The sequence below is a fragment of the Camponotus vicinus genome, unplaced genomic scaffold (genome assembly GCF_025532165.1).
Source record: "Camponotus vicinus isolate PSW18456_S1 unplaced genomic scaffold, iyCamVici1.0 SCAF_4, whole genome shotgun sequence".
Classification (NCBI taxonomy): domain Eukaryota; kingdom Metazoa; phylum Arthropoda; class Insecta; order Hymenoptera; family Formicidae; genus Camponotus; species Camponotus vicinus.
Window position 1 is genome coordinate 14619939 of NW_028141976.1, and position 27413 is coordinate 14647351.

Consider the following 27413-nt stretch of genomic DNA (forward strand, 5'->3'; position numbering starts at 1 on the left):
TTCATTTTTGTATTTAATATACTTCAGTGGTTGTCTTTTAAATAAAAAGGATAAAAGCCGTGTTCCGAAATTGCTGCCAGTTTACTGCCAGCACTGAAAATATATAATATACGTAACGTGCACTATAGAATTTGCAGTACTGGCAGTAATTTCGGGACACGGCCAAAAGGAAAAGAAAATTGCCAACATAATCGCCGTCAGTCTGCAACAGCATATTTCATTTGTCCCTAGAAAACAGAAGGTTACACAAGTTGACTAGTAGCCCTCGAGCTGAGTACGGATGTGTAAAGTTGTGTCGGCAGTTACGGCAATTGGAACGCGACTTGTGTCGCCGTGTGCATAAAAGTGTCTAGGGATATCTCAATTGGAAAGCACCCAGTATTGTGCGTTACCTAAGACAAAAACATAAGGCATAAAACATAGTCTTAAAATCTTAAGGCAGCCATTCTGCTCAGGCCCTTACATACAGGTCTGGAAACTAAGGCCTTTTTTAGTGGTGGGGGAAGTCTCACTTAGGGTGCGTTCCGAATTACGCATGAAGCGCGTAGATTGCATAGAAAATCGTTCCGATTTAACCAATGCGCGCATTGGTAGCGCTTTAGTAGCGCTGAGAATTCTCTAGATTGTACTAACCGTACTAAATTCTTAGCACTCCTTCCAGCGCATGGACTGCCTCTACTCTCGACTTGAAGCAGTTGATGCGTTGATGCGTTTATGCGATCTATGCGTTTTATGCGTAATTCGGAACGCAATAACAGATAATAGATTCTTTGTGACGATGGAAAAACAACAATTATATGAATTTCCAGTTTTAATTGAAGAAACTAATGAAATAATAACTTTGGTTTTAAATAAAAATGATATGGAGAAAGCAAGCCAAGCTAATATTAATATATTATTTTACCTTGATTTATTATTTTATTTTATTTATATTTATTATTTATTTATATTTATATTTATTATTATTAATATTTATTTATATTTATATTTATTATTATTTATTTATATTTATTATTAATTTTTTTATTTTATTTGTATTTATTATTTTATTCTATTTTTATTTATTTTTTTTACTATTTTACCATTTTCAAATCGTATTAGCGCATAGAATGCGCAGACACCGTTCCGAATAATTAAAGCGCTTCATGCGCATTGATAAAACGGAACGATTTCGAAGCGCTGCGCAACAGTAATGCAGTCTATGCGTTACATGCGTAAATCGGAACGCACCCTAAAGGTGGAAGCACATAAAATTGCAGGAGCACATAACCATAAGCATAAGAAAATTGATTGGTTCATTTTCTTATGCATATATTTGTGGACCAATCAATTTCCTTATGCTTATGGTTATGCGCCTATGCAATTTTATGTGCTTTCACCTTTAGTGTGTCCGTTTTTCGACTAGAAGTCGCAATACGAGCGAGAGAGACAGAGATAGACGGCAGTAGTCGTTCTCTCTCTAACATACGTCTAAATGCGACTTCTAGATCGCAGCGAAGGGCCTGAGCAGAATGGCTGCCTTATAATTTTAAGACTATATTTTATGCCTTAAGTCTTTATCTTAGGTAAGGGCCTGAGCAGAATGGCTGCCTTATAATTTTAAGACTATGTTTTATGCCTTAGGTCTTTGTCTTAAGTAACGCACAATACTGTGTGTTATGTCCCGAGTCTTATGTATACGCGAACGTTAGTAAGAAATAAACGTTCGCGTATACATAAGACTCGAGACATAACTCACAGTATTGTGCGTTACCTAAGACAAAGACCTAAGGCATAAAACATAGTCTTAAAATCTTAAGGCAGCCATTCTGCTCAGGTCCTAAGCAGGGCCGCGTTTATAAAAATTGCGCCCAGGGGCTCAAAGCAAATTACAAAAACTATATACAAAAATATACATCATTACTTGATCCGATTCACAATTTGCTGAGGATGATCCGAAAGAAGGATCGAAACGCACATTTTTAATTTTTCATGTTTTAAAGCTATGGCGCCCCTGGCGCTTTGGCGCCCTAGGGCTCCAGCCCCAAAAGCCTATAGGTAAACGCACTACTGGTCCTAAGGGCCTGAGCAGAATGGCTGCCTTATAATTTTAAGACTATGTTTTATGCCTTCCCACACAGCACATGATATTATTCGTATATACTGAATTGCTACTGAATATACTACAGATATATAAGATATACAGATAATATCTCTATAACGTATTTTGTAGTATATTACTTTTCTGATATTCTTAGAATATACGAAACTCATCAGTAATATTTGGTATATTTATCGAATATTCTCAGGATATACTAAAATGATCAGCAATATTACATTTTTTATCGGATATTTTTGGAATGTATGAAGCATTCCCAGCAAACACAGAATACAAATATATATCAATTTGTTTGATATCAATTAGCAAACTTCTTAGGGCTCCTGCACACAGAACGCGGCAACACTTGCCGCGCGGCGGAAGCCGACGCGATAAGCCAATACAAAAGTTGGATTGAGTTCAACTTTGACGCGCGGTAGATGTTACGTATCTGCTGATTGGCTATCGCGTCGGCTTCTGCCGCGCGGCAAGTGTTGCCGCGTCCTGTGTGCAGGAGCCCTTACGGAAATAGACAATGGTATTACGGAGAATGCGGAGATAGTTCTTTTCCGGTTTGATTCATGAGGACATACACAGTAGGAACGACGGTTAATATTTATATCAAAGGTAATCTTCTTATCTTCTTTAAATAATCAGCTCATATGTACAACATATATACAAATGATAATCAAATTAAGATTTGTACTTATATTTTTTTACCAATATTCATTTAATATCTTGTCAAATCATTGTTAAAAGTAATTAGGTTATGTGTTCTAAGAACGATCACGTTGCATCATAAATTCTTTATGCCTAATTCTATATTCCATTACATTTTGAAACAAATGGCTTAGTTTTTGTATATTTTTTATTAATTTTTATAAATCGAACCTCTAAAATGTATTAAGAAAAGTATACAATTTAACTTCATACGTGAATATCAGTTACTGCAGTATGATGTGCAGTATAATATTTGTGTAATTGATTTACGTATAAGTCCCGATCTATAATAGCTGATTTAAGATTTAATCTTTGCTTTAAACAATCCTAAGTTTCAAGCTCTAACATTTAAAAATATGCGATAGAAAGATTTACTTATTATTTGATTAATAATCAAGCACTCTTTAATAATTGATAAAAATAGTTAGGAAATACAGTGATACCCACACAGCAATCTATATCTCAGACGTAAATCAGATATCATTTCGTCAATAAATTTTTGTTGTATTTGAGATATCTTGATATCTGATATATCTTGAATATCTTCAGAATATCTGATATCTTCAGAATATCTGATATCTTAATTATCAAAATATTCTAATAATATTTTTACGAAAATATAATCTTTATACAATATATTTATATACACATAAATAATAAGTTAATATTTATATATACTTATTATTTATATGCATAAATATGTTGTAAAAAGGTATTTTTTAAAAACATTAGAAAATTTTGATAATTATTAAGATATCAGATGTGTTTATATATATAAGTAGTAAGTCTAGGCCGGTTCTAACCCAGGGGCTCCGAGGGGGGGTGAGGGGCGAGGGGGAACCGGCGGGGGGGGACGTCACGCGGGGGGGGATGACGTCACGCGGGGGGGGTGACGTCACGCGGGATGACGTCACGCGGGGGGGGGGGTGACGTCACGCGGGGGGGTGACGTCACGCGGGGATGATGACGTCACGCGGGGGGGGGGGGTGACGTCACGCGGGGGATGATGACGTCACGTGCGGGGGATGATGACAACGTCACATGCGGGGGATGATGACGTCACGTGCGGGGGATGATGACGTCACGTGCGGGGGATGATGACGTCACGCGCGGGTAGGGGAGGTCCGCGGCGCGACCGGTGGACGAGGGGGTCCGCGCGGGGAAGGGGGGATCCGCGGCGCGAGCGATGGACGAGGGTGTCCGCGCGGGTAGGGGGGATCCGCGGCGCGACCGGTGGACGAGGGGGCCCGCGCGGGGAAGGGGGGATCCGCGGCGCGAGCGATGGACGAGGGGGTCCGCGCGGGTAGGGGGGATCCGCGGCGCGACCGATGGACGAGGGGGTCCGCGAGGAGAAGGGGGATCCGCGGCGGGCCCGCGATGTGTCCACGTGTGAGAAGGACGGTGCACTGGTTTGAAAAGGATAGCGTAAAGTGTGTGAAGAGGACAGTGCGACAAGGATGGCATCAACGTGTGACAAGGACGACATCAACATACGACAAGGATGACGTCAACGTGGAACAAGGACGACGCATTGTAAGATGCTGCATAGGTGGGAGAAGGACGACGCAAAGGTAAGTGAGTGATAGCGACGAGCTTGTGAATGAGAGAGAACGATAATAGCGCGAAGAGAACGCATACGAAAGAGAACTATAATATCGCGAGAACAACGTATGCGAGAGAGAACGATAATAGCTAAGATAACGCGTGCGAGCGAGAACGAAGATATCGCGAGACTTACAACTAACGCGAGACTTATTGTTAGAACGATAGCGCGTACGAAAGAGAGAGAGAGAGAACGATAAATTCTTACAACTAGCGCAAGAGAGACGCAAAGGATGGGAACGCAAGGAGAGGCGCGTAAATAAATACATTTCTTTTTTTTTTTAAATTAAAATATAAAATTTATTTAAATGTGTGCGTGTATTATACAATTTTGTGTGTGTGTGTGTGTGTGTGTGTGTGTGTGTGTGTGTGTGTGTGTGTGCTTAATATATAATAATATAATAATATAAAATATAAAATTTAAATATATAATAAAAATATATAATATAAAATAATAAGAATAATATATTTGGGGGAGTGCGCCGGGCTAAGGAGGAGGCCGCTCCTAGAATGCTAAGGGGTCGATGTGTCGGGCTGAGTGGAGCCGCTCCTGGAACAGAAAAAGACATTTGAATAGTTTTTAATAATTTATTTTAGAACTTTTGATATATTATAAATTGAAAGTTACTTACAATACTTTCCATGGCATTTTCCATTCACCGTTATACAATACACACAATTTATATTTTGATGCAGGTTTGGATTCACATATCTGTTTATCCTCTCGTCGACCATTCATATCATCGCGTAAACTCTAAAATCAAACATATTAATTTTATGTTTTAAATTTATTACACATCGACAAAAAATATTTTACCTTCAACGTTTCCAATTTCCGCCGTAGTATATTCTCATGATCATCTTCTTTCAATTTTTCAAAATCTTCTATTAATTCGAGATTTTCACGCAGTTTGTTTCCAATACAATTTACTTTAGAATGATTAGGTTCTATATTGAAACATTTACATCCATGATATTTTGCAAAATCTCGCGCACATATTTCTCGAGCTAGAAGAAATGTCCTCAAAGAATTTGTGCGAGGTTTTTCCAAGCCGAGCTCTTGATGTCTTATAAACTGAACGATTGAAGTTTCTAGATTCTTCTTTGAAAGTTGTTCCCGCTCGTATTGAAGTAATTCTTCATCATCACTAGTCCGAAAACGGAAATCAGGTTTCCCATCGGATGATCCCTCCTCCATTTCTCTCTCCTCTCTCTCTCTCTCCATCTCATCCATTTCTCTCTCTCTTTCCATCCAATAATCATCATCATCCGTATCGTCATCGATGATAATAACATCGTCTTCAGCCATTGCACTAACGTAACACAAGACTAACGAAACACAGAACAACGAAAGAAATAATATTCTAATGTCGCAGACTCCTCTTCATTATATATCTTTTAATATCTTTTGTCTCATTCCAACTAGGACATCACGTCTCATCTACCTCAGCATTTCTCTACATCTTTAGCGGAGCGTGTTGAGAAAAGTATAACTATTCTTATTCGTATGGAAGGAAAGAATTAAAATCATAGATGAAATAAAAATAATTATTTATTGCAAGCATCGTAAAAAATATCATTTACAGCACATGTTAGTAATTCACAATCGATTAATGATTCGCTGTTAAAGACATCACTATCGCGTATCGTTTTTACAGCATCGCATACAGTAGTAATATTGTTACGTTGTAAAACAGTTTCAAATTGTTTAAATTTTTCATTCACGAGATACGTATTCTCGCATAACCAATTATGCATATGATCGATACAATTTTCAAAATTAAATAAATGTAATAATGTTTGTGGTTTCATATACAAAGAATTTTCGCATAATGCGAGTTTTACAATTTTCGATTGATACATTTCAAGCATTAGATCTCCAATCCTTAATGGGAGAGCAGTCGATTGTAGAAATTGTTCAACGTCTGCTTGCTTCTGCATCAACAAATTCCACGTTGAGAAAGGCAACACTATTTGATTGCCTCGATTATCGCCGAGAATCAGTTCCACGTACGACACAGCTCCAACGCTTATTCCAATGTCCAAATACTTGTACGACGTTGGGGTTAAAGCATATCTTCTTCCAAGTATGTGAGTCGCACGACTAGGTTGAATGCTATAAAAATATAAATAATTAGATCAATATTTAAAAAAAATTAATAAATAAAATTTTTAAACGATTGAAACTTACGTGTCGCATTTTTGCTTCTTACACGGTGGAGTTTCACCGTTTCGAATCGGAACGTAAAAATTCATGTCGATTTCTTCAGTGAACCTTTCACACGCGCGATTGATGCAATACTGATCGTATTAGAATTAATATCAATTCAAATAGTATCGCAAATTGCAATGTAGAGGGGATTATTGCTAACACGACATTTTAATTTCCTCTAAAATTTTGTCGCGCCGATGTACGGCTGCGATGACATCATCATCCCCAGAACAAAGATTTAGCTGAATTCGCTAAAATCGAGCGCTGATGTACGGCTGCTCCTGATGCAATCACGTCAGATTTTTCAAATGTACGTGACAAAACGCGAAATTTTCAAGGTTAAGATGCACATCGGAACAAAGATTTAGCTGAATGCGCTAAAATCGAGCGCCGATGTACGGCTACTCCTGATGCAAACACGTCAGATTTTTCAAATGTACGTGACAAAACGCGAAATTATCAAGGTTAAATTACACATCAGAACAAAGATTAACCGTCAAGGTTAAAACGCACATCACCCCTAGACAAAGATTTAGCTGAATGTGCTAAAATCAAGCGCCGATTTACGACTGCTCCCGATGCAACCACGTTAGATTTTTCAAATGTACGTGACAAAACGCGAAATTATCAAGGTTAAATTGCAGACGCTACTCCAGGGAATTTTTAAGATGAAATCATTCTAGAATGTTCGATGATATGCACGAGACAGTATATAAATCATGATCAAGAGGCACACCCCACCAGTATTTTTGTTAAAGTACATCCGGAACTATCATTGGGAAGCGCATTTCGCAAGTCTGATACAATATGGAGGAACAAAGTTTGCGAGAGCAATCCACTTTGGTGAATTCATTGGAAGATTACATTGTGTGGGAGCAACGATGCGACCAATACATCGAGTCGTTGGAAGAGCAAAGTTGCATCAAGCGACCGCGATTATCGATCGGATATCGACAATCGCTAATTGCTCGGATCGCGCGCCTCGAAGGGTTGAAAAATTCGGTACGCGGACGTTTCGTACACACGGGTGCCGGATGTAGCACGCGTCAAAATGGACTTGCGTGGCGCGAGATTGATACGGCGTTCGAGAGTCGTATATTGACTGGTGCAGTGATAAATTATAATCACATCGAACCGCGCCAGTTTCTCGATGATGCCAAAGACATTGTGTTGGAACATGTGAAGGATGTTATGAAAAAACATTATAATGTGAAAGTGAACACTATATTTAACGGTGAATTCGTGGCTGGGGATAAACACGCCAACAAAAGTATCAATACGCGAAACTATGAACTCTTTCGCACATCCGATTTACGCGAGTGGTACGAACGGCGTGTTATCGAACCCACCCTAGCGTCTCTGGAAGAGTTTCAGGAACGCGATAGCGGGTGGGCTTTGTCGCGAATACTAAATTTAACTGTAAATATAAATAAGTATAATCCTATGCGTGCGGGGTGTCACATCAAATTATCGCGGGAGATTATGTTGAAAAGAGCGGTGATTAATGTACAATCAAAGGACAATGCATGTTTCGCGTGGGCAGTGGTCGCCGCACTATACCCCGCCGAAAGAAAGGCGGAACGGGAATCATCGTACCCACATTACACGACAGTGCTGAATCTCCGGGACATTGAGTTTCCAGTGACTGTGAACCAAATAAAAAATTTTGAACTTGCCAATGACATTTCTATAAATGTGTACAGCATCGAAGACAAGAACAGCATTGTCCCGATGCGTCTTACGGAGCAGAAGCAGGACAAGCATATCAACTTGCTGTACATTGAAGACGACAACAGCGTCGGACATTTCACTTGGATTAAGAATTTATCCCGGCTCGTGAGCTCACAATTGAGCAAAAAGGAGCACAAGAAATATATCTGCGACCGGTAAGTTTAATTTATATTATTTGAATAATTATAAGTTATGTAGCAAATTGTATATAAATCTTTAAAAAATTTTTCTTTTACAGATGCTTACATTACTTTGATTCGGACGCCAAGTTGCAGTCGCATACGGTCGACTGTGGAAAGATGAACGATTGCGCTGTCCGATTGCCGAGCGATAAGGACAAGTGGCTCGAGTTCAATAACTTTAATCGGAAGGAGCGGCTTCCATTTGTGGTCTACGCCGACCTGGAATGCGTTTTGGCCAAGATGGATGAAGAGAAAAACGCATATCAACATCACCAAGTATTTAGTATAGCTTACTATGTACATTGTTCGTATGATGAATCTTTATCGGCATATCATTCGCGTCGTAGCGCCGATTGTATAGCTTGGTTCGCCGAAGACCTCAAAAATTTAGCGTTACGTGTAAAAAATATTTTAAAAACAAATGTCCCCATGGTAAATTTGACGTCCGAAGAGTGGGAAAAATTCCATAGCGCCACTCAATGTCATATATGCGAAAAACCGTTCGTGGAAGACGATACACGCGTTCGCGATCATTGCCATCTGACCGGGCGATACAGAGGTCCAGCACACTCAAATTGCAATTTAAATTATAAAGAATCTTTTTGTATTCCCATAGTTTTTCATAATTTATCAGGTTATGATTCACACTTTATTATCGAGGAAATAGCCACATCGTTCGAAGGGAAAATCGAGTTACTTCCGATAACAAAAGAGAAATATATTTCATTCACAAAAGATGTTTGTATGGATGAAGAATCAAAAAATCATGTAAAATTACGTTTCATCGATTCATTCAAATTTCTCGCATCGAGTCTCGACAAATTGGCATCGTTTTTGGATAAAGACAAACTCAAAATTTTAAAATCAGAATATCAAAATTTATCAACAGAAAATTTCAATTTGTTAACGCGGAAAGGTGTATTTCCGTATGAATACATCGACTCGGTAGATAGGTTGCAAGATACGTGTTTACCACCGCGCGAATCATTTTACAGTTCCTTGACCGGTGACACTGTATCCGAGAGCGATTACGCGCACGCCGAGAACATCTGGACGCGATTCTCCATTCGGACGCTAGGCGAATATAGCGATTTATATCTTAAAATTGATGTCTTGTTATTAGCCGACATTTTCGAAAACTTTCGAGATAAATGTATCGAAAGTTACGGACTCGACCCCGCGTATTACTATACTCTCCCCGGATACACGTGGGACGCCATGTTGAAGCATACGAAAATTACGTTCGAGTTGCTTACTGACATCGACATGGTTATGTTCATCGAACGTGGTATACGCGGTGGTCTGAGTCAATGTTCGGGTAGATATGCTCGCGCTAATAACAAGTACATGGAGTCGTACGATCCATCGAAACCAGCATCATACTTGATGTACTTTGATGTAAATAATTTGTACGGATGGGCAATGTGTCAACCGTTACCTTACGCCGATTTTCGATGGGTCGACGACGTGACCAATTTTGACGTATCATCCATCGCGCTAGATTCGCCTACAGGCTATGTCCTCGAAGTGGACCTCGAGTACCCGCAACATCTTCACGATGCACACACTGACCTACCGTTTTGCCCGACACGCGACAAACCACCTGGCAAGCGGGAATTCAAACTGCTTGCAATGCTATACGATAAGAAACGTTACGTGATACACTACTGCAACCTGCAGCAGTGTACGCGTCACGGTCTTCGCGTTACAAAAATACATCGAATTTTACAGTTTTCACAATCTCCGTGGCTTCGAAATTACATAGAATTAAATACACATTTTAGAACATTGGCTAAAAATGATTTCGAAAAAAATTTATATAAATTAATGAACAATGCAGTGTTTGGTAAAACGATGGAAAATGTGCGCAATCGTGTCGATGTTAAATTATTAACAAAGTGGGATGGTCGGTACGGTGCAGAGGTAATGATTGCGAAACCAAATTTCCACAGCAGAAGCGTTTTTTCAGAAAACTTAATCGCTGTGGAATTGCGTAAACTCGAGGTGAAATTCTACAAACCGATTTACGTGGGTATGTGCATACTCGACATATCCAAGACATGTTTGTACGAGTTTCATCACGAGTATATGACGCCAATGTATCGCGACAAATGCCAGGTAATGTACACCGATACGGATAGTCTCATATATCACATTGAGTGTGCGGATGTGTATGAGAATATGAAGCGCGATATCATCAGATTCGACACGAGCGATTATGCAGTGGATAATGCGTACGGTATACCGCTTGTAAATAAAAAGGTACCGGGCCTGATGAAGGACGAAAACAACGGTACCATAATGACCGAATTCGTTGGGCTCAGAGCAAAGATGTACGCGTTACGAGTGAATGGAAAAAAGGATACGAAGAAAGTTAAAGGTGTCAAGAGTAACGTTGTTGCGAGAACGATAACGTTTGACGATTACACGCGGTGTTTGAAAGAAGAAATTGAAATGACGCGTCAGCAGTCGTGTATACGATCTAAACTGCACCAAGTATACACGATCTGCGAGACGAAAATTGCTCTGAGTCCGTACGACGATAAGCGGTATATCGTACCCGAAACCACCGATACGTTACCGTGGGGACATTATAGAATACCATTGTAAATAAATGTATATTTTATTTATTATTAATTGTATATTTTGTACATAACCATGTATATATTCTTATATTTAATACATTTTATGTATTTTTATATTATTAAATATTTATATATTAAATTATTTATATAGTTTATATGTATATTATTTTAATAAATATTTATAATACACTATTTTTATGTATCCAAGAGTTGTATGATTTATTCATTCCCAACCATTTCACGTATACATCATCACCCTTTTCCCGCAAAATTTTTTCCACGAGATATACGTCGGGATTAGCGACGCGTTGTAATTCGTATTCGTAGAATCCTCCAGCGACGGGATCTCCACGCGAATCTTCGAGTATGAATGTCGTGGGATTAGTTTTCTGCACCTCGACAATCTTAAAAACTTCGGTCGTCCAATTAGGTGTGAAACCTTTTTCAAAGATGGTCTTGTATTTGCTCACGCGTACAGAATCGCCTACTTTAAATTTTGTCGGAGCCGCAATTTTTACGTTGCTATACACCGTATTTAAAAGTTTTTCAGCGATCGCTGGAGTGACATCGGCAGGTCTCATACCGATAGTGCGATGTTTTCGCGTATTGTACTCTGCAACAAGTCGAGATAGCTTGTCGATCCATTTGTAATTTCCGTTGAGCGTAAACATTTTCCACATATTGTTTTTCAAAGTACGGTTGAATCGTTCCGCGACCGAGGCTTTCATAATGGAATACGTCGAGTAATGATTAATGTTGTGTTTCTTCATGAGTTTCTGCACACTCGCGTTGTAAAATTCTTTTCCTCTGTCGGTTTGAAAATTTTTCGGACACCTTTTATCGTCTCCAATAATCTTTGCGATCGTTTCGGACATTTCGTTTCCGCTCTTACTCTTGAGCGGTACGGCCCACGCATACTTGCTCAACACATCGATAACTGTGAGTATGTATTTATGACCCTTGTTGAGTCGAGAATACGAACGCATGTCAACCACGTCCGCCTGCCACAGATCGTCGTATCCGCGTACAATGACGCGTCTTCGTGGAAAATTTCTTCTCGCCGGAGCATGTAGTTCCTCGACAAGTTGTCGCTTTTCGGAGGTGTTTATCTTCTTTCGCACGTTTGATCGAGGCATAATTAATATTGCGATATTAGTATCTCTCGTTTACTATGTCGAGTCAGATGTTGCATATCTCAGCACATTCTTTATCTCGTCCATCATTATTCATAGCGCCTGCACGTGTGTTTCAAGCGTGATAATTTTTTGTTCAATTTCTCCCTGTCGATCTCTCAAAAGTTTATCCACGTATCGTTTGTTGACGGCGTCAGTATCAGTTTCCGGTTGCGCTACACGTTGAATCTTGCGCGACCTTGCGTCAAAGCCGGTAGTAGTCTGGCAGAGAGCGTTATCGCGAACGTAATTTCTCAATAATCCATTCCATTGATAGTACAAATTATTCGACGTTCCGAGCGATAATCCAAATTTATTAATCGACATTTCAGTACCGAGAACTTTGACCGAATGACATGTATCGTTGACGCATAGTTTAATTTATAATAATGCCAGCCTCGCGAAGTTCTTCGATAATTGACAAGATTTCATTGTCGTGAGCATTGTTGCCGGCTCGACGCGAGGCGTCCAGCAATCGCAAACGATTTACCAATTCGTTGGGATCGTTCCAATGCACATAATCGATCATGTTGTCGCTTAGCGTCATGGTGTGCGGCGCGTCTATACCTCTTCCCACCTTTCTATCGGGGAATAATGGTGCAATTATATATTTGTACTTGTATCCTTTGTTACTTTTAATAGGATTATTAACTTTGTTGTCACGTTTATGCGCATTTGTTGCTTTTAATATACTTTGATATTTATACAAATCGTCTTGAGTGTATTTTTTATGATTGGGAAATTTTCTAAAAATCAAATCGTAGATACCTTCGGATCCCGTATATTTTATTCCATCGATAATTATATTATCTTCCATGTCCACATCGAAACGTTTATCACCGAGCATCATTCCTTCGCTGGTAAATTTAACACCGTAGACGTAATCCATACTCTTATTTTTATCAACACTCATGATAGCTCCTATATATTTTTGCGCTAGTGGACCAAAATGATCTCGGAACGTTTTCTGACCTTCGGACGTTTCTAATTCATGTCGGACCGATGTTACAAACGAATCGGGCGTGGTCTCATAAATTTCTTCGACGGACGGGGATGGCATTGTTTGACGCGGTTGTACTTTTATCGGAGTAGAAACAGTAGCCATATTAGAAAATTGTTTCCTTCGTTTTGATCGATTCGGTGTCGAATATATCGGCGAATCGTTTATCGGCATATTTATCCGTGCTCGCTTTATTCCTTGCTTCGACTCTTTTATTTTTTCCTCGTGCTTCTCTCCAAACGTTAAACTCAATGGTTCAATTTTCGGCGCATCAGATTCCACAGTATTTTCGATAAGCTGTTTTAAAGGTTCGGTAATTGGCTTAAATTGTCTTTCCAATGCAACGTCTTCCTCCATTTTACCAGTTTTCAAAGCGCGATATTTTTTGCGAATTGATTCGCTCATTTTTGCAATCTCTATCGCAATCTTTTCATGATCGCCGTTCATGATGCTCGATCGATGTGTCGATGACGACTGATCGCTTTACGGTATCGCGAAATCGTTAAATCCTCTTCTATATCGTCCATTGATCAACATGCTGTCTTTATCAATGACTACGAAGCCATATTTGCGTTGCCAACATTTCTGACACAATGCGCGGAAATCATCGTAAGACATGTCGGTATTTACATGATCGTTGTACACATGTTTCAAATTTGTACCGTCTTGTTTAAATAAAATCAAAAGATTCGCATTATCGCGTATAAGATGCTTAGGTATCTTGGCGTACGTTTGACAAAGATAGAAACAGTCGACGCTCGAGTGTCGACCCATTGCAAAGTATTCTCTTATCGTATCTTGCTTGTCACATGCCACGTCATCAAAGATAAAGATGGAATTCGGAAGCGCCTCGCTCGGTGGAATGACATCGCTGTTATTAGAGAATGTAAAATAACCAATTTCGTCTATAGGTGCTAGTAAATTTTCCAAATATCTATATTTCGGTTGTTGAAGCGATTTCGAGTATACGTACATGTTCTCGAAACGTACACCATATGGACTTTCTATCAAACTAATCAACACGTTTGTCTTACCGCAGTTTGAAGGGCCGCAAACGATACCGCGTATAGTAGTCGGTAGCATGTTTCCATGCTTGCGTACTTTTTTCTCCGATATTAGTCTATCATCGAAATTTGATACTTTGATTATCCGCGCTTGTCGCACGAACCGCATGTTTTCTCTTTCGAATCAATTTTGCAAATGATCACGAGGGGGAGACCTATTTATAGAGGTGTCTCAACTCGAAACCGTTCAGTATCAAAATGTTTCTCCTTCTGTCGGATGAAAGAGACATTTTCCGGCTTACCGCTGAACAACTGCAGTATATCCCAAAGATTGTTTTACTACAAAATTTTGGTGATTACGTGGAACGATTGTGGGACAAGCTTCCAGAATATATAAAAGCTGATTCGGAGGTTCGACAATATCGTTCGTGCATGCGACATTACAATCAGCCGTGGCAGCGAACGCACATCGACGGTCCGCCACCGTTAATAAAAGATTGCTACGAATGTCAGCGAGAATCGTAAGAGGTAGCGGTCTCTTAAATCGTGCGATAAACGCGCTTCCCATCGAATTACATATTCCCGGTTATCAGTTTTGCGGCCCGGGAACACGATTAGAGAAACGATTGGCTAGAGGCGATCGAGGCGTCAATCCATTGGACGCCGCTTGTCGCGAGCACGACATTGCTTACTCGCGAAGCAACGACCTCGGTCAACGACACGTCGCGGATCGCATACTAGCTGCAAGAGCGCGAGAACGCATTACCGCGAGGGATTCGACTCTTGGCGAAAGAGCAGCCGCTACGACTGTTTGGGCGGCAATGAAGGCAAAGACAAAACTCGGCATGGGGATGAAAAAGCCATCGACGACAAAGAGGAGGAAAAAACGAATACTTCCAGTAGCGAAACGTGGTGGTATTTTACCACTTTTACCGTTGTTGGGAGTTGTCGGTTCTTTGGCCGGCGGTGCGGCGGGAATCGCAAAGGCGGTAAACGATAGCAAGGCGGCGCAACGTCAGCTGGAAGAGTTGCAGCGTCACAATCGCGCTATGGAAGGTCGCGGACTTTATCTCGCTCCGTACAAGCGTGGACAGGGATTCTCAACAAAGTCTAAGAGAAAAAAAAAAACGTCGAAAAAACATTAAAAATGCCTACGGGTGCGACAACTAACGTGCAATTGGAACAATTGGTGAAACGTATGCACATACCGTTCTTTAGAGGTGTTTTCATGCGCAATAATTTACCAATAAGCGGTGTACGACGAAACGAGAGCGGTATCGTCAATTTGGATGACGTTGATGGTCCCGGTACTCATTGGGTAGCGTACGCAAAGAGGGGAGATCGTGTCGTATATTTCGACAGTTTTGGAAACCTTCGACCACCTAAGGAACTTGTGCGATATTTCGGACGAGTGAAAATTGAATACAATTATGCATCTTATCAAAGTTACAATCAGAGCATCTGTGGACAGTTGTGTTTAAAATTTCTTCAAACAGTCGACGATCAATTTAAAGCCTGACAATCCATCGTCACGACTCAGTATTCGTTCGACATGTCACTGACACTTACGTTGACTGGCAGAAGCAGCGTTCTCGCTGTAAGCTATTTTCCCGCTATAGATTTGACTGATGCCGATTACGAGCTTGGATTAACGGATTTTGAAACTTATCATATGATACCAAACGTAAATTTTTCGAATAATAAATTTTACTTTGGCAACGACGACAAAGAAATTACGATTCCCGAAGGATCGTACGAATTGCACGCTATAAATGACTATCTCAAACGTGCAATTTTGCAAGATGAACACCTTTCCAGAGATGTTGAAAACGATTATGATGAGGAATATCCAATAGCGCTTCGCGCCAATCATAGCACGCTAAAGAGCGAAATCAAATGTGCCTACAGAATAAACTTTACCAAACCCGACAATGTAGGATCCTTGCTTGGATTCTCATCGAATCGTATATTGCAACCTCGCGAGTGGTACGAATCGGACGAACCGGTTAATATTATAAACGTAAATATTATTCGTATAGAATGTAACGTGACTACTGGTGCGTACAGCAATGGCATGCGCGTACACACAATACATGAATTTTCACCGAGCGTACCACCAGGATATAAGATATCGGAAACGCCAGCACAGATCATTTACCTGCCGATCATCGTACGGAGCATTACGGATTTAACGATACGTATTGTGGATCAAAGAGGTCGATTGCTCGATTTTCGAGGAGAGGAAATTACCGTAAGATTGCATATACGGCGGCGACAAACATAGTATGCTCGTGCTGAACGAAACGGAGCACGCGAGAGACAATACTTTTACGAGGGACAATACTATTGCGGTATCGGGTGACAATAATAAGATAGCCATTAAGAAGAAGTTGAGCGCGTTGAATCGTGAATTTTTAAAATCATTGGGATTCATCGTACGAAAAGAATGATTGATATTTTGAATATCGGAGGTGAGCCAGTCTTTGACGATCGCATCGTCAAGATTGAGACTCATACATACAATCCGTACGCCAATACGACGCTTGGATACAGCGACGAGATACGAATACCTATACAACATCAGGATTTGTACACGTTACCGTGTGAAAGCTTTCTTTACATCGAGGGAAGGTTTAATGTGCGTAAAGCGAATGATGAAATGAAGGTTGTATTGGGAAACAATTGTGTCGCATTCATGTTTGATGAGCTTCGATACGAACTCGACGGAGTAGAGATTGATCACAACAGAAATGTTGGAATAACTTCGACGCTCAAAAATTATGTCTCTCTAACGCATCAGAAAAGTATAAACTTGAAGAACGCTGCGTGGGATTTGACGTACAATGGTGACAAAAATTATTTCAACTATTGCGTACCGCTCAACATGCTGCTGGGATTTTGTGAAGATTATAAACGCGTTGTGATTAACGCTCGTCATGAATTGATTTTGATACGTTCGCGCAACGATAATAATTGTCTATTCGGACACCCATCGTCGGAAGCAGAGATTGAATTACTCAAGATACAGTGGCGTATGCCTCATGTAATATTGAATGAGATTAATAAATTGTCGATGTTGCGAATGTTGGAAAGCGGACGATACTTGAACATGAGTTTCAGATCTTGGGATCTATACGAATTTCCTCTGCTGCATAGCACGACTAAGCATTCATGGACCGTGAAAGCTGCCTCCCAGCTAGAGAAACCACGATACGTGATCTTTGCACTGCAAACTGGTAAAAAGAATTCAGTGTCACAAGATGTTACATTGTTCGATGACTGCAAATTGGCCAACGTTAAACTCTATTTAAACTCGGAATTTTATCCCTACGATGATTTAAATTTAGATTTTGAAAAAAATAGATTCGCCGTTCTATTCAACATGTACTCTCGTTTTCGCAAATCTTATTATGGATGCGATAACAGCACCACGCTATTAACCATTTCAAAGTTTCTACATTGCGGTCCTCTCGCGGTCATTGATTGCTCGCGACAAAACGAGTCTGTCAAAACTGCTACCGTGGACGTGAGAATAGAGTTTGAATGCAGGGAAAATATATCGGCGAATACTACCGCCTATTGTCTCATCTTGCACGATCGGGTTGTCGAATATAATCCATTGACCAATGTAGTCCGCAAAATTACATAAGTCAGCAAATATCCCCTCCATTGCATATGAAAAAATATAAAAGATTGAGATGTTTGACGATCGACATCAGTCTGCGATCGGATCTTGTCATCATGGCTGTGCCAACGTTTGTGGATCTACAAGGATTTATCGTTGACAAAAATTTTGTCGTGAAGGAAGCTGCTGTTCTGAGAAAGGGATCCATACTTTCTCATTACATTTTTACATGTCCCGAACCATGGCACATGCTCACAAAATCTGAGAGATGTCAGGTTTTATGGTTGATGAAAAATCACCATGGATTATCGTGGAATGATGGACACGTTTCATATTGGAAATCGAAACGTTTAATTACGACGGCGGTGATGGGTGCAACGGGGGAGGATGATGATGCGTCATCTCTCGTGTACGTTAAAGGGCATGAAAAACGGCAATGGCTAGCCGATATACTGGACAATGATGCGAGAAACGATGTGATTATCGAAACTTTGGATGCAGATTATGAGGATGTAGCTTCTTTAAATAAGTTAGATGTTAAGAATACTGTACGTTGTGAAAATCATGTAAAAAATTGTGCCTTAGAAAATGTATTTAAGATTTATAATTGGTGGTTGAAACATCATGATAATGATTCGTCGAATCCATATTTATAATAAATTGATGATGCAATATATTTTTATCGTCTTTCTTATTCTCTCCTTTCTTTCCTCATCTCTATCTATGTACGTGTGCAGTATCGTGTTTCCGTACGCGACACAGCTGCCACAGATATTGTATTTCGATACTATATTGTGGTATATGATAAAATATTTAAATATTTGATAATTGAATATAGTTTTGCGTTCGATAGTCGTTGATTTCCTTTCAACAGTTGTTCATTTCCGTTCGACAACCGTTCATTTCCGTTTGATTCCGTTCGACGGGCGTTCGTTTCCGTTCGATTACCGTTCGTTTCCGTTCGACGGGCGTTCATTTCCGTTCGACGAGCGTTCGTTTCCGTTCGATTACCGTTCAATTACCGTTCGACGGGCGTTCATTTCCGTTCGATGACCGTTCAATTACCGTTCGACAACCGTTCAACGAGCGTTCGTTTCCGTTCGATTACCGTTCGACGGTCGTTCATTTCCGTTCGACGAGCGTTCGATGACCGTTCAATTACCGTTCAACGAGCGTTCGTTTCCGTTCGATTACCGTTCGACGGTCGTTCATTTCCGTTCGACGAGCGTTCGTTTGCGTTCGACAGTCGTTCGTTTCCGTTCGATGACCGTTCGATAGCCGTTCAATTGCTGTTCGACGAGCGTTCGTTTGCGTTCGACAGTCGTTCGTTTTCGTTCGATGACCGTTCGATAGCCGTTCAACGGTCGTTCATTTCCGTTCGATGACCGTTCGTTTGCGTTCGACAGTCGTTCGTTTCCGTTCGATGACCGTTCAATTACCGTTCAACGAGCGTTCGTTTCCGTTCGATTACCGTTCGACGGTCGTTCATTTCCGTTCGACGAGCGTTCGTTTGCGTTCGACAGTCGTTCGTTTCCGTTCGATGACCGTTCGATAGCCGTTCAATTGCTGTTCGACGAGCGTTCGTTTGCGTTCGACAGTCGTTCGTTTTCGTTCGATGACCGTTCGATAGCCGTTCAACGGTCGTTCATTTCCGTTCGATGACCGTTCGTTTGCGTTCGATAGTCGCTTATTTCCGTTCGATGACCGTTCGAGCAGGGTTGACACATTATATTATAATGTTATATTATATCATGCATACTTTTGTCTTACGAGGCGTTTTTGGTAAAGCGATAATGATACGTCCTTATTCTAAAGTTTCATACCGAGACGTTTGTCTCCTCACAAAGTCGCGATATGATAATATTAATATTATATTATATTATATACCACGCTGAGTTGCATGGGACCGTACTTTTGTCTTACGACGCGTTTTTGATATGGTGATAATGTCGCATCTCTACTATAAAACCTCGTGCCGGGACCTCGTTGCCTCGTCAGAAAGAGTTTAGAAGTTCTGAATCGTGTACGTGTAAAAGTTAAAAAAAAAAAAAAAAAAATAATGGATCGCGTAAATATATACCCTGTATGGAAAAAAACATTATTCGATATATTATGTGTTGTGTTCTTAAAGCTGATGTTCCTATGGAATGTAAGTATTGAATGTATTATGATTATTTTATAAAAATTGTAAAAATTGTGTATTTTTAAATAAATATTTTTGATATAGTTTCAGGATGAAGTCCGGATACCGGGCTTCATCAATATTGAAAGGAGGCAATGGGTGAGGACGGTGCGTCGGGCTAGGAGAAGCCACTTTTTATATATGTGGGGCGACACCCCGGAGAGTCGCCAGGTCGAAGATATTTTCGACCTGCGGCGGCTCTTCGGGGAAGAGCCCCACGAAGAAATAGAGGAATGGGTCATAGAAGAAGAGGAGCAGGAGGAGGAAGAGGAAAGAGAAGAGGATGAGGAAGAGGAAAGAGAAGAGGAGGAAGAGGAGGATGGGGAAAGAGAAGAGGAGGAAGAGGAGGATGGGGAAAGAGAAGGGGAGAATGAGGAGCAGGAAGAAGAGGAACAGGAAGAAGAGGAACATGAGGAGAATGAGGAAAAACAAGAGGAATGGATTGACAGATGTAAGTGTTTTTTATAAATCTTATCGTAATATATTTCTATTAACGCTGCATCTATTTCTGTTCCAGAAGCGGCCTCCCCCTTAGCCCGGCGCATCGCCCCCTCCCCCTTATATATATATATATATATATATATTTTTTTTTTTATTTTATATTATATATTTTTATTATATATTTAAATTTTATATTTTATATTTTATATTATATTATTATTTTATTAGACACACACACACACACACACACACAAAATTGTATAATACACGCACACATTTAAATAAATTTTATATTTTAATTTAAAAAAAAAAGAAATGTATTTATTTACGCGCCTCTCCTTGCGTTCCCATCCTTTGCGTCTCTCTTGCGCTAGTTGTAAGAATTTATCGTTCTCTCTCTCTCTCTTTCGTACGCGCTATCGTTCTAACAATAAGTCTCGCGTTAGTTGTAAGTCTCGCGATATCTTCGTTCTCGCTCGCACGCGTTATCTTAGCTATTATCGTTCTCTCTCGCATACGTTGTTCTCGCGATATTATAGTTCTCTTTCGTATGCGTTCTCTTCGCGCTATTATCGTTCTCTCTCATTCACAAGCTCGTCGCTATCACTCACTTACCTTTGCGTCGTCCTTCTCCCACCTATGCAGCATCTTACAATGCGTCGTCCTTGTTCCACGTTGACGTCATCCTTGTCATATGTTGATGTCGTCCTTGTCACACGTTGATGCCATCCTTGTCGCACTGTCCTCTTCACACACTTTACGCTATCCTTTTCAAACCAGTGCACCGTCCTTCTCACACGTGGACACATCGCGGGCCCGCCGCGGATCCCCCTTCTCCTCGCGGACCCCCTCGTCCATCGGTCGCGCCGCGGATCCCCCCTACCCGCGCGGACCCCCTCGTCCATCGCTCGCGCCGCGGATCCCCCTACCCGCGCGGACCCCCTCGTCCACCGGTCGCGCCGCGGACCTCCCCTACCCGCGCGTGACGTCATCATCCCCCGCACGTGACGTCATCATCCCCCGCACGTGACGTCATCATCCCCCGCATGTGACGTTGTCATCATCCCCCGCACGTGACGTCATCATCCCCCGCGTGACGTCACCCCCCCCCCGCGTGACGTCACCCCCCCCCGCGTGACATCATCACCCCCCCTCCCGCGCGACGTCATCCCGCGTGACGTCACCCCCCCCGCGTGACGTCATCACCCCCCCCCCCCCCCCGCCGGTTCCCCCTCGCCCCTCACCCCCCCTCGGAGCCCCTGGGTTAGAACCGGCCTAGACTTACTACTTATATATATATATATATATATATATATATATATATATATATATATATATATATATATGTATATATAATATAAATATTAATATATACACATCAATTTAGTCATACGAGATATAACGGCGACATATGTTCGCTCGTGCTCGTTCCGGTATTTGTTTGTTACGTGGATATGCGGCTTAAGTGAAGTCATCTGAATGCAGCTTAAAAGCATTTGTGGCGCGTAAATATGTTCTAACCTCATTCGGCCATTTGTTGTAAGGAAGGCACGTGCGTGCAGTGAGCGGCAGTGAGAAAATTCTTCCGTTTCGTCAATGTATATATATTATCTGTGATATTATATTTGATAGAAAGAATTGTGTATAATTACGCAAACGAAATTTATTATTCTGTTTCTTATATAACGTGTAAGTATTATCAATATTCATCTTAAACTTTTTAGTCGTTATAGAGGTTATTGCGCAACTAAATAGATATCAATAAAATTAAGTAACAGAATAGAGACTCCTATGAGTTCTGTAATTATTACAGACAACTACGACTTATTTGTAATTATTATATGCATGTTTTTTGACATGTGGAAAAATATGCATGATTACATCATACAAAAATTACAGTTCTCTGTAATTTTTGTATGATGTAATCATGCATAAAATGTTTCTTTATTAGATGCAACTAGAAATACTAGACATAACGGAATAATACCTGCAGCTGATGCAACTGAAGAAAATATTATTGGAAACATTAAGGAATTTCTCCGCCAGTCAATTGGCCGAGCTAAAACGTAAATTTTATATTATTATATTACTATATGTCCGCCGTTCTACATATTTATCGATATGCACGCGCAATCAATTATTTTCCTTTCTATATTTATTTTTACTTAGTTTAATAATTTTTTTACAGATGGGAATCAAAGCATCAAAATAATGAAAATAATCAAAATTTTATTAATGATGAAGGTGCATTCGAAGAAGTCTCTTCTGTTGTAAATGAAAGCAACGATCAAAGTGAAACATCTACTGAAAAGAATACTGACGATATTGACGATTTTTTTGATAAGGAAAGTGATAGAAACATAAATTTTAATATTCAAAATTCATCTGATAATGAATGATAACTTTTCTAATATCGCATCTTCTGTGAGAAAATATAATTATATACATATACATGTATATACGTATATACATATACATATATATGTTTTATATTTCGTAAATACTTTTATTTTTTTTATTATAATGTGATGCTATATTGCAATATTATAACAATAAGTTTTGTAAACATTTATTTATGTTATAGTTGTTTAGAATTTTATTTTCAGTTTTTACTTTTATATCAGAGAATTTATTTTATTTTTATAATATATATAATAATAATATAGATTTTGTTGAGTTTATACTCATATTATCTTAATTAGTTTACTTTCATATCAAAAACAACTTTTAAGTTTATTGTCCTTAGTAAGTGCACTTTAAGTTTTGTTCTTAAGAATGAGATTTATTTACTAAATTAAAAATTAATAATTTTGCAAGTTCTTTATCATAACATTTTTATTTTTATTTGTGCAAATGTAATATATATATACATTAATTAGAACACACTAATATAATTAAAATATGCATTCTTTTGTAAATGACAATAATTTTTATTAAAAATGTACATGTCATTATTTTTATCAAATTATAATATGATTAATTCTTCAATAAAAAAACTATTATTCTATAATAGTAATTATTATTTATAAAATCCATTTTTAAAATAAAAAGAATATCCAAAATATATATAATCCAATTCTAATAAAATACAAATATCTGATTTTTGTTGCAAGATCAGATATCATATCTCAGATGAAAAAATCATACATTTTTGCAGTCTGGAAGATATCTTATAGATATCCCAGTGATATCTGAGTAGCATTATTTAAATCAGATATTCTGATATTTAGATATCTCTCAGATCTCTCTATGATATATTTTGCTGTGTGGGATTCTTTTTATTTCTGCTTATAGAATATGCTACTAAAGTTTGTACAGACAAACTTGGGATACCTTGTATATATGTATACAACGTGTCCGGTAATTCTCGTATCTCCTATCGTATGCAGATAGAGGGAATTAACTTCTGAATGGGAAGAAACGCATTTAAACGCACATAGTCTGGCGCTAGCTTAACAATCGTTTAAACATAACTGCACAGGAACAAATGGCCGAATGAGGTTAGAACATATTTACGCGCCACAAATGCTTTTAAGCTGCATTCAGATGACTTCACTTAAGCCGCATATCCACGTAACAAACAAATACCGGAACGAGCACGAGCGAACATATGTCGCCGTTATATCTCGTATGACTAAATTGATGTGTATATATTAATATTTATATTATATATACATATATATATATATATATATATATATATATATATATAAACACATCTGATATCTTAATAATTATCAAAATTTTCTAATGTTTTTAAAAAATACCTTTTTACAACATATTTATGCATATAAATAATAAGTATATATAAATATTAACTTATTATTTATGTGTATATAAATATATTGTATAAAGATTATATTTTCGTAAAAATATTATTAGAATATTTTGATAATTAAGATATCAGATATTCTGAAGATATTCAAGATATATCAGATATCAAGATATCTCAAATACAACAAAAATTTATTGACGAAATGATATCTGATTTACGTCTGAGATATAGATTGCTGTGTGGGATGTTATACAATCATGGGTCTTAAAATACTTTATTAGGAAGTTATTGCAAAAGTTAGAATTTTGTATTGAAAAAATAGTAACTTTATTATAAATAAGATTATCTTATCTTTCTTTTCGTGTTTATTATTTAAAATGATAGGTGATCATGATAATGAATATGAGCAACTATAATAGCAACGAGTGTATCATGTAGAACATTGTCCCAAAAAGTTAAAAGTTTGTATGCAGCTGCAAAGATAAAGATAAAGCAAAATTTGTAGAGTAAATAAATTCACGAAAGTTCTAGAGTGATAAATTCAATATTGATGTATAACTTATATTGACATGAGCGGGTAATACTTTGAAATGCAAATTTAAATAAAATTGTTTCTTACACATTTCGTATTTCTGTAATAACTTTTTAATAAATTATTCTGGAGATCTATGTTTATGTAACTTTTTTTTAAATTTCTGTTCATAGAACTTGCTACTAAAGTTTATAAAGAAAAACTTGAAACACCTTGTACGTAATTGCAACGTATTCATTTTATTTTTAATTATTCTATTTATTCTATTTATTTTATTCTGCATTTTTTTATTTTATTTATTTAAATATTTTTTAAAGAACGAAAAATCAGAGTAAACCAGAGAATTTTGTTGTAATGTCATACATTTTTAAAAATGTACATGAATTTCTCACATAAAAGAATTCTAGTGATAGTATTGAAAAATTTGACAATAACAATATTAATTAAAATTTATTAAAGTTGTAACATTTTGTAATCGATAAAAATATTTTCATTATAAGAATATAATTCCAGAAGGAATACTCTGATTTTTAATTTCTCACGTTCAATACTTACATAAAATATATTTGCATTTGTTTAATATTTCCGTTTCTAATTTTATTAATATGAATTTTGATATTATTATAAATATATATGTTATATATATTTTAAATTTCATTTTATTCATAATCATTTCATCATTGCCTAACATTTTAAATACTGCATTTTACGTAATATACATATAATGTCTATGATAATTGTGAGATAATAACGATTATAATAATATACTTAAACAGAGTTAAAATGAATCGAAAGCGTTCAAGGAAAGACATCTTACATATGTCAAAACGACAATTAAATAGATTGATTAAACAAGAATCAGAATTTATCTCTAAATCTATGTTAAATACTGCTCTATCACATACGAATATTAATGATAAGCGCACAAACAATGTGGAAAACATTTTAAAAATTAATTCTGATATAACAGATATTGAAAACGATGCACAAGTAATCGAAAAAGATAATGTTTCTACAAAGAACAAGAATAACGATATGTTAATAAATTATGAACATTTCAATACAGATGCATATATAAATGAACACAATTTACATTCCTCACAATGCATTACAAGAATTCCTTGTGAAGAATCAATAGTTCATGTGACATCTGAAAATGCACATTTGGCAAACAGCAATTTTAAAAAAGATCTTGTTGTCTGGGCTACGAAGTATCAAATTAAACATAATGCTCTAAAAGCACTACTTTTGAAATTAAAACAACATTCTTGTTTTTCAACATTGTTAACAGATCCACGATCATTTTTAAAAACACCAAGAACACAAACGATACGTGTAGTAGTACCAGGAATATATTATCATTTTGGATTATTTAATATCATATCAGATATCATTACAAAAAGATTAACATTACAAAAAGATAATTTTGATTGTATCAAAATAACTATAAACATTGATGGATTACCATTATCGAAATCGTCACAGCAACAATTTTGGCCTATATTAGGCTCAATTCTTCCCTATAACAATGTGTTTATTATCGGAATTTATTATGGAAATGAAAAACCAGCCAACGCAAATGATTTTTTACAAGATTTTATTAATGAAGCAATAGAAATATGTGAGAATGGCATTTGCATCGATAATTGTAATATACAATGTAGAATTGAAGCACTAATATGTGATACACCAGCCAAAGCATTTGCTTTATGTATAAAAGGGCATTCAGGGTATTCCAGTTGCACTAAATGCATTACTGAAGGAGAATACATAAAAAATCGGATGTTTTCCACAAATGGATGCGCCACTTAGAACAGATGAGGATTTTATAGAGAAGGTTGATGATAATTATCATAACCCAAATGTAACATCTAGCTTGTTAAAAATACCTCATTTTAAACCTGTCACAAATGTTCCTTTAGATTACATGCATTTAATATGCTTGGGAATTATGCGCAAATTAATATATTTGTGGCTTGATGGAGATCTACATTTTCGTATGCAACATAGAGCAGTAAAAGAAATTTCTACACGTTTAACACAATTAAAACCATCGATACCTTCAGAATTTGTTAGAAAACCACGAGGGATGGATTGTATAAGGTTATGGAAAGCCACAGAATACAGATTAATACTTCTATATACAGGACCAGTGGCTTTCAAATCTATTTTAAAAATAAATGTATATACACATTTTATGATATTTCACGTGATAATAAGATTTATGTCTTCTAAAAACTTACATGAATATTTATCCTATGCGCAAGAATTAGTTTTCTTTTTTATAAAGACATTTATAAAACTGTATGGAATTCATAATGTGTCGCACAATGTGCATGGTCTTCTTCATCTTGTAGACGATGTTAGAAGATTTGGACCACTTGACGATTTCAGCGCATTTAAATTTGAAAATTATATGCAAACATTAAAGAAATTACTTAGAAAATCCGAAAAGCCATTACAACAAGTAGTACGGAGATGCACAGAGAAAGAAATAAACTTAGATACATCACCATTACAAAATATTTCGTCAAGTTCTATTTTAACACATCCAGATTTAGTAGCATTACATT

At 37.9% G+C, this 27413-nt stretch overlaps 3 protein-coding genes across 5 annotated transcripts; 2 read left to right on the plus strand and 1 right to left on the minus strand.

Annotated features, from left to right (window-relative positions):
- The first annotated feature begins 2656 nt into the window (after positions 1 to 2656).
- Positions 2657 to 26792, plus strand: LOC145969652 (uncharacterized). 3 transcript variants are annotated; one of them, XM_083095761.1, is made up of 3 exons: positions 2657 to 2704; positions 22485 to 22599; positions 22722 to 23456. In XM_083095761.1, the coding sequence occupies exons 1-3, from the start codon at positions 2659 to 2661 to the stop codon at positions 22930 to 22932; spliced, it is 372 nt and encodes a 123-aa protein (XP_082951887.1). In that variant the 5' UTR covers positions 2657 to 2658; the 3' UTR covers positions 22933 to 23456. The 3 variants fall into 3 exon arrangements, 2 of the variants coding, with proteins under 2 accessions (XP_082951887.1, XP_082951886.1); XR_014438215.1 differs by lacking the exon at positions 2657 to 2704 and adding an exon at positions 21949 to 22222 and having other exon boundaries at positions 22722 to 23446; XM_083095760.1 differs by lacking the exons at positions 22485 to 22599; positions 22722 to 23456 and adding an exon at positions 25617 to 26792 and having other exon boundaries at positions 2660 to 2704.
- On the minus strand, positions 4763 to 9510 carry LOC145970734 (uncharacterized). The gene is made up of 3 exons (XM_083097661.1): positions 5217 to 9510; positions 5032 to 5153; positions 4763 to 4949 (listed from the first exon to the last, which is right to left on the minus strand). The coding sequence occupies exons 1-3, from the start codon at positions 5706 to 5708 to the stop codon at positions 4913 to 4915; spliced, it is 651 nt and encodes a 216-aa protein (XP_082953787.1). The 5' UTR covers positions 5709 to 9510; the 3' UTR covers positions 4763 to 4912.
- Positions 17742 to 20646, plus strand: LOC145970489 (uncharacterized). The gene is made up of 2 exons (XM_083097309.1): positions 17742 to 20543; positions 20610 to 20646. Coding segments are annotated over exons 1-2 (312 nt in total). The 5' UTR covers positions 17742 to 20233; the 3' UTR covers positions 20612 to 20646.
- Positions 26793 to 27413: the final 621 nt, after the last annotated feature.

Coding starts and splice junctions, on each gene's coding strand:
- LOC145970489 (XM_083097309.1), top strand. CDS start 20,234: ATGTGGGGCGACACCCCGGAGAGTCGCCAGGTCGAAGATATTTTCGAC.
- LOC145969652 (XM_083095760.1), top strand. CDS start 25,624: ATGAATCGAAAGCGTTCAAGGAAAGACATCTTACATATGTCAAAACGA.
- LOC145970734 (XM_083097661.1), bottom strand. CDS start 5,708: ATGGCTGAAGACGATGTTATTATCATCGATGACGATACGGATGATGAT. Junction 5,154..5,216: donor GGAAATTGGAAACGTTGAAG/GTAAAATATTTT, acceptor GTTTGATTTTAG/AGTTTACGCGATGATATGAA. Junction 4,950..5,031: donor AAAATGCCATGGAAAGTATT/GTAAGTAACTTT, acceptor TTTCTGTTCCAG/GAGCGGCTCCACTCAGCCCG.